Source organism: Meleagris gallopavo, chromosome 16, assembly GCF_905368555.1.
Source record: "Meleagris gallopavo chromosome 16, MGAL_WU_HG_1.1, whole genome shotgun sequence".
Lineage (NCBI taxonomy): Eukaryota > Metazoa > Chordata > Aves > Galliformes > Phasianidae > Meleagris > Meleagris gallopavo.
In genome coordinates this window covers 6,962,572-6,976,317 of record NC_139419.1, presented here as the reverse complement: position 1 = coordinate 6,976,317, position 13,746 = coordinate 6,962,572, and the positions used below count along the sequence as shown (strand labels likewise).

The window sequence follows — 13,746 nt, the reverse complement described above, 5'->3', positions numbered from 1 at the left end:
CTGAGCCCCCACTGCCCCTGTTATCTTCCAAAGCCATTAGTTCTATTTCTCAGTGGCTCAATCCCAGGCAGAGTTGGGCGAAACGCAACAAAGCAACAGCAAGAAAAAAAGAAGAAAAAGTTGCAAACTCTGTAAAAGAAAAAATAAAATGCTAACTGGGATTTTGCTCAGTTTTTGCCAAGTAGGCTCAATCCCTATCAACATCTAAGTCAGCGAGCACAGGAAACTGCTCTGCAAGCAGCTGCCCTCTATCCCTTATCTCAGCCGCCACGCAGCAGCTCTACGCCTGGCACTGGTGGCTGAGATCACTGTGACTGGGATTGAGGGTCTTAGTGAGAGGAGAAACAGAACAGAGGTGGGCACTCTGCAATGAGCCATCTGGGGGCCAGCAGGGACCTGTGTGCAGCTCCGTCCTGGTTGGTGCTTGGGGCTGAGAAGGGACCTGGAAGACTGCGTGCAGAGCCTCGAGCCCTGGTGACAAGTGTTTAAACATTAAATGCTGCCTTACAGTGAGCGTGAGGCTGGGAGCTGAATCATCACAGAAAATAATGTGCTGTGAAGGATGGATGAAAGGACGACCAGGGAGCGGCTCTTGGTGAGAGATGTGGCTCGGGGCAGCCATTGAGGGAACTCCCATTTTCTAGAAAGCACAAACCCACCAGACTCCGCCAGCGTGTTGGCACAGCAGTAATTTAATAGAAATCAATCATGCAAAACAGACATGGTATGAGTTTGGGGATTCATTTCCATATATGATTCTTTATTCTCTTCCTGGTCTCAGTCTGACCGTCAGAGGCAGCAGGAGTCGACATGTGGCTGGTGGAACCATACAGTGCTCGAGCTGCCCAACCCATACAGGGTTCACCCATCCCAGCTGCACTCACTGCCCCTCACTGCCCACTGCCCCATTCCGACCCATGCACTGCAGCATCCCCTGTCACTCTGATAACCCAGAGGGTTTTCATCACCTGCAGGCAGCCTAAAGGATATGGGCAGCTCCCTTGCACAGCTGCCCAGCAGCCCCCAGCAGCCCCTAGTAATTGCTGTTCACATCCCCTAATTGCACATTCAAAGGATTCCATCGACAAGGTGGTGGTCCAACATGAAAAACAGTCTTGACAGTTTGATGTAATATTTATACTGAGCCTCGTGTTGGCATTGATATGGAGTGTGCAGCAGGCCGACTCCTGATGGGGTGAGGACCACACATCCCCCATCTCCATCAGGGATGCAGAGCCTACACTGCATTCTCATCTCCACCCCACCCATTCCTGTCCCCATCCCATCTTCATCCAGATCCCATCCCCACATCCATCCCCACCCCATTCCAATCCCTGTCTTCATCCCATCTCCATCCCATCCCCATCTCCATCCCATCCCCATCCTCATCCCACCCCTCATCATCCCATCCCCACACCACACCAAGCACAGCCCCAGGAGCATGCAGTTCCCCTTGGGAGCCCCATGATATCACCTAGCAGACAGCACAGTGAGGGCAGCTCCTCCTGGGAATGCCCCGTGCTTTATGAAAATATAATTCAAAAATACTATCACCTCAGGGAAAAGAGAGATATATTTGGAAAGAACTTTATGTGACATGTTTCTAACAGGTTTAACATTTACCCAGTTTCATATTTTCTTTAGCTCTATTGGGAGAACTTAACTTCCTGTGAAATTCAGGTTGCAGATTTGGCTGCTCAGCCAACCAGGAAAGTGGCTCCAATATATGATTCCACTCCAACTGATCAGGAACACCAGCCCACCTGGAACAAGGAGTGCAGGAGCCTGGCGGTCTCTAAATGCTTGGATTCATGCTGATTGAAATACTAACATCTTACAGAGCACACAAGTACCTGTCTGAAACCAGCACGGAACAGAAAACATCTCACTGCCCACTCAGGACAGGAGGAGTTGCCTTTCCTAACAGTTTCCTTAATTTAATTACCATCCTTTCAGCAAGTCCTTATCACCATTTCCCAGGAGGTACATCTCTTGGGGAGGTGTTTATAGGGGGTCTGTTCCCAGTAGCTCCAATTTAATTGCAGTTTGCTGCCACCTGAATGCAAGGTGAGGGGCCACGCTGGGCCCTACGAGCCAGGCTGGGGGGCACAGCCCTGTGAGTGAGTGCCTGGCAGCACCTGCCTGCAGCAGTGCACAGCCCCAGCAAACAGATGCAAACGCATGAGCGAGGAGGAAAAGTCCTCAGGATTTTTAAGGCATTCAGTAACAGCAAGTGAAGGCAATGCATTATTTAAAGGCTCTTCTAAGGAAAGAAAATAATTTCAGCTTAGTTAGCTTTTTAGGGCAGCACAAGGAAGGAGCAAGAGCAGAGCTGCAGGCGGCAGGCGCGGTGCTGCAGCAGCTGCAGGGCAGGGGCACAGGCTGTGGGCAACGCACCGGAGCTGACACCGGGCAGTGCGGGGTGCCCAGTAGCGCTGGCTGCCAGCAGAGCCAGGTTCAGCCTCGTGTTTCAGCTGCAGCCGGCTCAGCTGTGGGTACATGGTGTCCCCCGGGCCGCCTCCACTCGGAGCGCTGCCGCTCGCACCGTGCCCGCATGGAACCGCTGTGATGGACGGCACCGAGCACTAATGGGCACTGCGGTACCGGAGTGCTGATGGATGGGGTGTCACTGGGTTTAATCCAGTGCCATTAGCCATGCTGAAGACTCGCATATCATTTGTAAAACTAATGGGTTGCTGGAGGTCATTCGGTAATAAGAATGAGAGAGAAGGGTTATTAGTTTTTATCAGACATTAATTGGCCAGAATCGATTACTTCTTTGGCATTTGCAGTATATTAGGGGCACTCCTCCCTGAACCCCCACTTGGCAGAGCAGGGCAGGTGGCAGTGGTCATGCCAGGCTCTGGGCATCACCCACCCACCCACTCCAGCCTCCATGAGCCCCAGCACGGCCCGAGCCTGGCACAGCCACGGCCACAGAGGCAGAGCTGCTATGGGACAGTCCAGGAGCTGTGGGGTCACCCATTGCCTCCACGCTCACAGCACCGCACGTATCTGGGGAGCAGCAGAAATGCCTGTAAGGCGGCTCAGGTGATGCCACATTTATCTAACAAGCTTCCAAATGAAAACTAGCATTTGGACTTACTGCGTTCTGGCTCAAAATTTGATTACATTTTTCTACAGCTGTAAATCTGCCTTCCTTTCTGCAACATTATTATTAAAGCCAGTATTGAATTGGTGGTGTGATACGTAAAATTTCAATCCTGGCTTTGACATTCCAGGAAGTTAAAAACCAATTACAGTGTGTGCTTTGCCTCAGGACAGAATGAATCATTGAACACAGCCACTTCACCAAGAGAAATTAAAGGCTGAAGCAGCAACACAGGGAAGGTATTAAGCTAAAAATCAAAGGTCAATTAAAGTAAAACTGAGACTATTTTATTTTTAATATTTTGCTTACATTTTCATTCCTTGCTGATGAACAAGGCGGCCAAATAGACCTGCACTTTTATTTATTTGCTGGGTGATAAATCTACACTGAGGTTGGTCTCAGTAGCTAAGAGGAAACAATCGAGGATGAAACTCTCAGCCAGCAACCAGGTTCACTTCACCATAATGGAGTCCACCAGGCCCCTTGTACCACGCTGCTCTGCACCACGCCATGCCGTGCTGCACTCGCTCCATGCATGTGCATGCACACTCTTGCTGCACATGCACACACCTGCTGCATGCACACACACACATGCACATCTGCACCATGCATCCCGGCTGGGGCCACCTCAGCTCACCTCACAGCACTGGGGCAGTTCCAGACCATTGCTCATTGCCCGGGCCCACCTGGCACCAGCACAGGAACCGCTTCATATATAAATAAGCCAGCAGCCTTCTCCCAGAGGACTCGGAGCACAGACAGCCCTGGAGAGGTGCTATGAGACCATGCACTGATCCAGCAGTGAATCAGCACCGCGCTCAGCCCTTAGCCAAGCACTAAGCTCCAGCTCAATGCGCTGAAGCCTCCAAAGACAGCACAGGGAAAGGAGCAGGACCACACAGCAGCATGCCCAAACCAGGGCATATTTACCAGTTTTGTTACAGGACAAGGGGAGAGACCTCATGAACAAAACAGAAGTTGTGATTTCTGCTTTCTGTTAGAGGTGCGTCACCTGCAGATGCCTCCTACGTGGGGACTTTAATGGATAATCCATACCCTTGAAGTGGAGTATATCATCTGCTCATTACCTATGATAAATCATTCGCAAAATATTAAAATGCTCCAAGATTGTCATATAGTCTTCATGAATTGCTTTGCAACACACACACTTCTGTCTATTAAAGGGGAAAATGTATTCACGGTGGATCCAGGCAGAGCTATCAAATTCGGCTTTATTTACAGGCTGGAGTACAAAGCTATCAGAGACTCACAGCAGTGCAGAGAGCCACCTCCTGCCCTGCCATTACCGCCCTTCGAGATAATCTGACCTCAGCTATGGAAACTCATTAAGGTCGTTAGGAAGCGCGCCAGTTCTCCAGGGAGCAGCTTCTCGTAGATTAAAAAAGGGAGCGAGCGCTGCTAACCGCGCACTTACCCACATCATACAAGTGCGCGAACCTCGGGGAGAGAGTAATCTAATCTATTCTCAGACAATTTAAACTCATTTCAATAAAAAAAGAATTAGACGGAAGCAAACGGCAGAGAGAGCAGATGTTACAGTGTTTGCGACACCCCAAAGAACAAGCTGATAGCGGCGTACGGCACAGCAGGCACTCGCAGCCAGGTGGGAGGGCTGTGGTTGCCGGCTATGGGCTGCCCTGCCCACCGGGATCCCCCCGATGGGGCCATCGGCCGCCCCACACTCAGGGGATCCTGCAAACAAGGCACTTGTTTGCTAAATACCGGCATCGTTATAAATATTCGATTAGTCCAAGAACTGCAGCGCATTAAATAGTGATAAGGCCCTGCTTCCCAGGCAGGCACCGCTCCGCGCTGGTGCCCTGGAAGAGGTGTTTAAAACAGGACGTCAGCGAGGGCTGGCAGAGGTATTTGTCGTGGGGCTGATGAATAGTTTGAGAAGCACTCAATACCACGAGGATGGATCAATTCATCACAGATCGGCTCAGACTCAATGGTAACTAATGCACAGCCGCTCCTATTGCGTTCCTTTGTTAAGAAACTCATGTCGTTACACCAGGCATGCTGTTCCTTACTATACTTTTTCCACTGGACGAAACTAACGTGGAAAAGGTGCCCACGTCCAGCTGAGCTTTGGTAGCTCTCTCTCAGCCTCGCCGATTTCCATTAGTTAAAGATGTGGTTATGAAATACGATGACAACTGAGCACCCTGCAAGCGTTGGAGTCCCCACGTACAGAACAGCTGTGGCACCAATCCCCAACTGCCAAATCCATTCACTAACCGGGTCAGGCTGACAGAGAGGCAGTGTCAGCGGGTTTATTAAAAGCTGTTTTTGCTGTAAGAGGGAGCGGGTTTATGTTATCATAAATTGTCAACAGTTGGTCAGATCCCCACAGAGAGCGGATCGATACGCAGCAGAGGGGAGAAAGTGCTGAGGAAGGAAAAGCAATGCTCTAATTAGAACAAAATTTAAGAGTCCAGAGGTACTGATGACAGTGCCTAATACGTTATAATTTATCAATGGCCTCCAACTCTTGGTGTCACTCTGCCTAGAGGCAGCAGTGCAGAACACAGCGTGTTGTGCAACTTGCACGCCATGGGGTGTGCCCCAGCTCGCTCAGGGCCTCAGGCTTTAGGGCCAGGCCTCAGGCTTTAGGGCCAGGCCTCAGGCTTTAGGGCCAGGCCTCAGGCTTTAGGGCCAGGCCTCAGGCTTTAGGGCCAGGCCTCAGGCTTTAGGGCCAGGCCTCAGGCACAGGACAGTACCTAGCACCAGGACCCTATACGATGCTCAGCCCCCCCAGCACAGCACAACCCCAGCCCAGGCTCAGACCTACCCTTGTTAGGCACAGATCCCTCACCTGCCCCACCTCATTTCTCAACTCCTCGTAAACAAGGAGCAATAAAATTTAATCACTCGAAGCTCCAAGTTCTCACGTGCCTTCCAGTTGCCCCCAACATCCTCCCAGCGAGATGAAGGGAAGCGCAGGCTCCGTTTAATAGGCAGCCATAAAAAGCCTTGGGGATTGGAGAAATATCAGCAAATATAATAAACAAAAATATATTAACTCTAATCCTGCAAAGCCCTCGGCGATATTAATATGTTTAATGTAATCACCTATAAATAAGTGATGACCCCACGATTCAGTATGACATCTGTCAGCCCCATTTCCATACAAGTAATTATGCTCCTTAATAACTAATATAAGCCCAGATCTTTTACACTACCTCCCAGCTGATGTAACGCACAGCCTCTGTGCACTAGGCTCTGTGCTGGGCTCGGTCCCCATGGTGGTGCCCAGCAGCCCCCAGGAAGATGCCAGCACTGTGCAGAGCTGGGGCTGCTGCACCCCATGCAGTGCTGTGCAGCTACAGGCAGAAAGCAGCAAGGTTTAGGAGCAAGGCATGTCCCAGGGACACAGGGCGCAGGGCTGTCCGACCCCCAGGGGACAGTGCTGAGGGGTAGCCACAGAGGACTGAAAAACACTCACTCAGGGAGGAAGGCCTAGTAATAAATTTATTGTATTTTATTACATTTTTCCCCCTTTTTTTTTTTTCCACTGAATTCCAATTCCTCATATTCCCACTCTTCTTTCTGAAAGAAAATGATTTTTAAACATAAAAATAGAAATTCTGCATATTAAAAGTGCATACACCTTGAATAATAAAACATACAAATAAATAATAAAAGGCATTAACACAGTCTCATGCACTTGTCCTCAAATAATTTAAAATTTATGGTACAATGTTCAATCCCAAGTAAAGACAGCCTGCTCTCCAGATTGCTGTACAGTTCAAAAACATTAAAATACAGAAGAGAATATCAAAGGTGTGGGCAAGCCCCACGTCCCAGTATCGGCGTACAGTGATGTGACATGCAGTTTTCAGAACCATAGATATTCCAGTGTAAAATCTGACGCTGTGTCCAGAGGAGAAACTACATTTGTAACAGGACTTAAAATTCAATTTTAACCAATGGTGAGGCACAGTTGGTGAGCAAATCTGTACAAATTAATACTTGGAAGGCCACAAGAAAATAATGTAGCCGCTTGTAGCCTGTATTCCCTTGTGTCACTCTACCCAAGGCAATGTAGCACCTAAAAAATATTTGCTTATTGCACTGCACAAATGCCATACAAGCCTAACACTAACCTTCTCGCAGCACATTGTGCTGCAGGGCCTAGAGTGAAACAGGATTGGTGTTCACACTTAGTTTTAATCTGTGTCTTTAGAGTAAAAAACACTATCTGCAGGTAAACCGAGTGCTATCGCCTTGAAATAAATAGAAGACTTCCTAAACCTTTAGGCCTAAGATAGATATCGTGCAAGTCTTCACGTACCTTTATTTTACAAAGTAAAGCTCCTAATAGTAGATGCTTCATGGTGCTTTTGTTAAGAAAACCACGTAGTAGTACTTTCATCTCACCACAGATTAAAACTAAATTTCAGTTCCCTCCACAGGTAACGTTGGATGCCGCCAAATTGTTTCAGATTAGGAGGCAATGACAAAGATAGAAAAAAAGATGACAGCAAAACCAATTGGAATGTCATTTCCCACCCCTCTCCATGATGGCTGAGCCCTGGGCACGGCCCATGGGGGCACGGCTCTGCCCACAGCCCCTTCTCACCACCCGGAGTGTGTCAGCAAAGGTACACAAAGCAGCAGGCTACATACAGAACGCTGACCAGGATTGCCTTGTTTTAAAACAAACAAAAAAAAAAAAAAAAAAAGAAAGAAAAAAGGGGAAAAAAAGGAAAAAAAACCAATACAGAAAACCAGTTTGTTCTCATTTCAACGTTTCAAATTCCCTTGACATTACGCTGCACTCCAGCCTTGTCAGTTATCTCGAATTCTGCAAAGGAAAGAATCAAAGATGTGCAAATAAAGCAGGAAACCAGGTACATGCTCCTATGTGCCAACACGGCACTGCACCAAGGAACTGAAGCACAGAGTCAAAGCATGCTCTGGTGCCCACCGAGCAGCTCTGGGTACTGAAAGCACGGACTGTGGTTCATATTAGATGCTTGCATAGATAATAAGTGCATGCATTTGAGTACAGCGAGAGAACTGCCATGCAAAACTGCCTTTGTTACTGAGAAAAAATGGTTGACCATGCTCAAGTTTCAGCTTTGGAAAGCAAACAACTCTGCAGCTAGGAAGGATGAGGGCACTTGCAGTGGAGTAAGTGTATTGTCATTAAGCTGCTAATTTTCTATCCTAAGCATTTTTGTTTTTTAACGTAGCCATTTTTGATAAGTTCAAAAGGGTTAACAATTTATACACCCAAAGTGAGACATTTACAATTTACCGAGAACTGCAGGCACCAAATTGTCTATCAAATGTGATTAATACAAATAAAAGGTGCCTCTTTAATACACATCATTGAAAATGTGCTTATAATTTTGTACACTACTAAACACTATCCAAAAGACAAAGCCCAAAAAGGGTAAAAATAACTTCTGTAGGTGACTCCAGCAGAGCTCTGGCACTGGGCAGAGGTTTACCCTTCACCCCCAGTGCAGCCATAGTTTTTAACAGCAATCAGGTGTGGCTTTAAACCCACCAGGAACACTGCTGCTTCCTGGGCCCACATCCATCAGCCCTCTCCTATCCAAGGAAGTTCCTACGCTGCTGGGGATCTGTGACACTGAGGAGCAGACGATGCAGAGTGGCAACAGGCAGCTACTTCCCAAACTGCTGTTTCACAGAATCAACAAGCCATGAGAACAGGGACTGCATCTTCCAGGTCCCGTACAGGCAAGCTTTGCACATCATGCCTGATGTGTACCTTATATTCAACAAGAACTACCAGTGCACCCTGCTAGATCAAAGCACTTTGCTCGAGGATGCTCAAAGTCAATCCCTCCTGAGCCAGAAAGTGTGCTCTAAGACAACAGATCAATGGGAAGAAGAGGGCACTGTCAGCATCAGCTGCTCAGCCCACCCTATGCTTGTTCACAGCACAATGACTCGGTGCACTCCAGCTTCTGTTTCCAAAGGGACAGGCAGAGATCCAAACAGGCAGCGTGCAGAGAGCAGCCAGTGCTGGAGCTGGCAGCGACCGCCATCAGGAACTACGGTAAGCAGAGAGAAGAGCTGGGTGACTTCTCACAGCAACGCAGAGATTGGACTGTTTCTAACCTCAGCTACAGGAATGCTTGGCACCACCACTTCTCATCCCCACTTTGTCCAACCAGCAGCTCTCATGACTACTCTCGTGGCCCAAACACAGACACACTAACTGGCACTCAGCAGAATGCCAGCTTGGACATGGCTTCAAGTTTCCTTCAGCACAGGCATCAGCAGAACACACCTCAAAAACCACACAACCAGCTTCCAGTTTCAACTTCTCCAGTGAAAGATGGATGACATGAAAAGAAAATGTCACTTGATAAAAATAACCTTTCACAAGTGTCCCATGGCAAAGTGCACAGAAAACAAGGTTCTGTCTTATTAAAAGATATCAAACCAAGTTAGCAGTAGCTTCCAGAATTACATTCTTGCTAGAGGAGTTGTTACAAGAGAAGAGCCAACACAGTGCAAGATCTTAATACAGATAAAATCTTAAGTATTTCAATATTGACATTACAGGGAGTAATTTAAGTACCACAATGTGAAGCAAGTCCTATCTGATCCGCTGGATACAACAAAAAGTAATCCAGGAATAATCCGAGTTATACACGGAAGAAGCAAGTAATGCAATCTTTGCTTCTTGTTGCTGCACTAAATGAGAAGGAAACAACGCATGGGAGAAGAACTAGATCAAGATGGCTGTGTTTAGGCTTAAAAATAGTCCAGGGCACAGAGTCCAACACATCGTAAAAACATGCAGGTCACTGGCATTGCTTCTGTGCTGCACAAAGGTAGGTCCTGCAGAGCACAGCTGGGATGGAGCAAAGGCTGTGCTGCAGGTGGGCTCACGGCCACACACCAGCAGAGCTCTGTGGCATCCCAGGCCAACTCCTCAGCTCCAAGGTGACAGCCACCTCAAACTGAGCACACTGAGCTCCAAAGCAGTGAGCTGGGCGAGAGGAGGATCAGGGAGCAACCGTGTGCTCAACGGCCCAAGGTGAGGCTCCTTGCAGGGACCCAACAGCAGCTAAGAGTGCAGGTGGAAGAGGCCAGCTGAAAGAAGTGCTGGTTTGAGGGCCACCTGCCGCAGTGCCAACAGAGGTGTGCCAGCAGGGCTGCCCACAGCTCAGCCTGGAGAAGCTTTGCTCAAGGAGGCAGGCAGGGACCCCACCGAGAGACAAGCACACAACAGGCTGCTGCTGTATGTAAAGGATATGCAGAGCATTAATAAAAACTCAGTGAATTACAAAAAAAAAAAATTATACCACATGTATATAAAAGGACTAGAAGAATCCTCCTCCTAGGAGGAATCTTGAAGAGTGTGAGGACTCTCCCCTTTCAGAAGGGCATGTAAACAAAGACATCACAAATGCAGTGCTTTACCCCTGACAGAGCCCATCATGACCACAAGGCCCAGCAGTGCTTCACCCCAGGGCCAGGCAGGGAGGAGTGCAGCAGTGCTCTGTAGCGTGGCTGCTCCTCTGCACCCAGGCACCTGCAGCCCACGTGGGACAGCTTGCTAAGGGCACGCTCAGAGCAGGCAGAGAAGGTGAGACAACACTTTGCTTATCTAAATATTACTCCTATAAACAGCAGATGCCATATTACACCACTACAATTAAGCATCAAAGCACAGAAGCTTCTTCTCAGGAGGTACAGTGGTGCTCTGTACAGCACCACTGCCATCCAGACACTAAGACAGCAGTTTCCCGTGGCACTGTAACGACCTCCACCCTGTGCTCTCACAGGTACAAGCTGGTGACCAGCTGCTGCTCAGTGGCTTCCATCACTTAGTATAGGATTTTGGAAGAGAGAAAGTAATTAAAGAGGACAGGCTAAAGGTTGTCTTAGGTATGAACAATGTAAAACTCTCCACAGACACAGCAACAACAACAAAAAAAAAAGCAGAAAAAGAAAAATCTTTCTGCTGTTGGAATGCAAGAATGGTATCTATTATAAAGACACACGTACGCAGACACACAGGTACCTTTCTGTCCATCCACTAATGCTAGTCCCTCCTATACTGGCTGAGTATATACCTGAGAAACAACATTAGTGTTGAGATATTGCCCTTTAGAAAGCTTGAAAATGGAAGGGAGTAGGGAGAAAGGGTTGAGAGAGAGCATAAGCAGCGGCAGTCTCTTCTGTCTGGTTTCCTTCGCATCCTCCCAGCTCAGAACAAGGCTGCAATCCGATGTGGAAACAGCCTGCTCAGAACAAGAGCAAAGGAGTATCAGTTCACAGTTCTTAAAGCACACCAGTGTCAGTACAACTGGGTTTCAGACTTCGAGCCTGAAAGAAGTTGATGCATTTCCTACAGAGAGACTCCTGTACAAGTGCTATGGGACAGCTGCATTCACGTTCAATGACGACTCCAGCTAGCCTACTTGCATCAGTGCTGGCTGCCTGTGGCTATTTGGTTTGATGGCAGAATCAAAAGGCGCTTTAACAACTTGCAGTTAACTTCTCCTCAAAACATACATTAGGCACATGAACAAAAAAAAAAAAAAAAAAGAGCTCAGAATAAATTAGCTTCTCAGCAGAAAAGACACCTGGATTGCAGCATTTCACTGAGGTTCCATAGAAGGCCGTACAGACACCTGCATGCTGGAAGGTAACCTTTTCAGTGGCTTGTCTGCAGCCTGCTTGCCACTGGAAGGAGGAGACCGGGCTCCAGGATCTAGCAGGGAAGATTTGGACTTGCGGCTGGATAGCAGAGAATGTTTGTTGGGTGCGGCATCTTTTGGGACAAGTTTTTCTTTTGCAGTAACGTTGGCATTGGTTTGAGAGGCTGGTGGGACACCACCTTTCTCAGATTTGTCCTCCAGCGCATTTTTGCTGGCTGATTTGGAGCTGCCACCCGCTGCCTTTTTCGAGAGCATCGTTGTCTTTCCCAGGTCAGCTGACCTACGGGTCTCCTTCTGCCTCAAGGCTGATTTAAAGAAAGACAATCCCTTCTCTTCCGACTTGCTGTCTCTCTTCAAACCAGAACGCATACCAACATTTGGAGACCGCAGGTTTGCCATTGAGGAGCTCCGCGTGTGCTTGCTGTCTACTGCCCTGCTGTCACTCCTGGAGTGGCTGATCCGCGGGGAGCTTGTTCTCGAACTGCTGGTAACGCTTGTTTTATCTGACCCCAGGCTTATTTTAGAGCCCTCCCTGCTGAGGCTTCGTTCTGAAGTCCGGCTCTTCCCAGCAGAAGAGCCCTTAGTCAATGAGCCTGATGCGGCTTTCTTGGCAGCTGTGGAGGATGGAGAAGAACCTGACTTTTGTTTCTGTTGAGCCAACGGGACAGTCACCTCAGCAGACTTGGTGCTATGGTCTTTCCTAGCCTGGGTGGGTGCAGGAGACCCGTGTCGCCCAGTGGCCCTAGAGGCATCGGTTTTACTCCTAGACCGGGAAACCTTCTGGGAACTCTTGAGGGGAGGAGAAGAGCGAGACACTTTAGTCTCTTGGGTAGATAAGACCGTCCTTCCTTTCCTCATTCTGTCTGATTCAGAAGCTCCCTTGGAGCTGTGAGCCTTCTTTGGGGTTCCCTCCATTTTCTCTGGAGCCAGTCCTGTCCCACTGGGGGCTTTCACCTCCTTGACTGGAGAGCTATCCACAGAATCACTCTGATCAACAAAGGCGATTTGATTGTTATTATCAAAAGGATCCAAAGCAGGGTGACTCCTGTCTGGCTGCTCAGAACTCTTACCAAGCCCATCTGAAAGATCTGAGCTCGATGTCCTTACAACAGGCTCTTCCCTGAATGCCCCTTCCATGACAGCCAAGGGGGCCCTGCGAGCTGCTTTATGCTCTCGCCGGCCACCATCACAGGGCTCCAAGTAGCTGCTAGAGAGATTCCTCAAGCTGCCAAAGCAAGAGGTGGAGACTTTATCATCAGCAGCCTCCCCAATCTTCTCCAGGGTGGAAGCAGAGGTGTGTACAGGGGAGTCTCCAGAGAAGCGCGATGGAGAGTTGGAGCGCATCTGCAGTTTTGCAGAGAGTGACCACGAGGGCCTGACACCATTCTCACTCACGGCCAGTGGGCTGGTGACAGAAGATCTGGATGACAAGCTCTGACGCTGGACACTTCTTACAAAGGGCCGAGTTGAAAAACCTCCTGCAGAGCAAGAAAGCAGTGCCATCAACTAAAGCCAAGCCCGCGGTCAGTTTACGTCACCCATCCACAGATGCAACTTGAGTGTCACAGAATGGTTGAGTTGGAAGAAACTTTAAAGTCCCCTCAGCCCCACAGCTTGCCATTGGCTGGTTGCCCTCCACCAATTCAGACTGCCCAGGTCTCCATGCACAGCCTTGGGCAGCTCCTGGGATGGGGCATCAACAGCTCTGGGCTGCTACCTCTGAGTAAAGAATTTCCTCCCTTCACTCTTTTAGTTCAAAACCATTCCCTAAAAGAGTCAGACAGACATAGCTACACCACACTGTGTACCTGTCTCAGGCATAACTGTCTTGCACAAAAGCAAAAGAATTCAACATGTGTCCACCTCCCCCAGCTGCTAAAGGAACTGTCCCTCATAGGCATCTTGGAATTGAAAGACTGGCAGCCTGAGAATTTTTTTTTTGGACCCAGCTCCCTC

The 13,746-nt window shown here is 48.7% G+C and overlaps 1 protein-coding gene across 1 annotated transcript in view; it reads right to left on the bottom strand.

Annotated features, from left to right (window-relative positions):
- Nucleotides 1–6,589: 6,589 nt before the first annotated feature.
- USP31 (ubiquitin specific peptidase 31) overlaps nucleotides 6,590–13,746 on the bottom strand; it is a 23,250-nt gene continuing 16,093 nt past the window's right edge. The window contains exon 16 of the mRNA XM_085237384.1: nucleotides 6,590–13,268. Coding sequence (XP_085093510.1) covers nucleotides 11,731–13,268 — 1,538 coding nt within the window. The 3' untranslated portion in view covers nucleotides 6,590–11,730. The remainder of the gene's footprint in view (nucleotides 13,269–13,746) is intronic.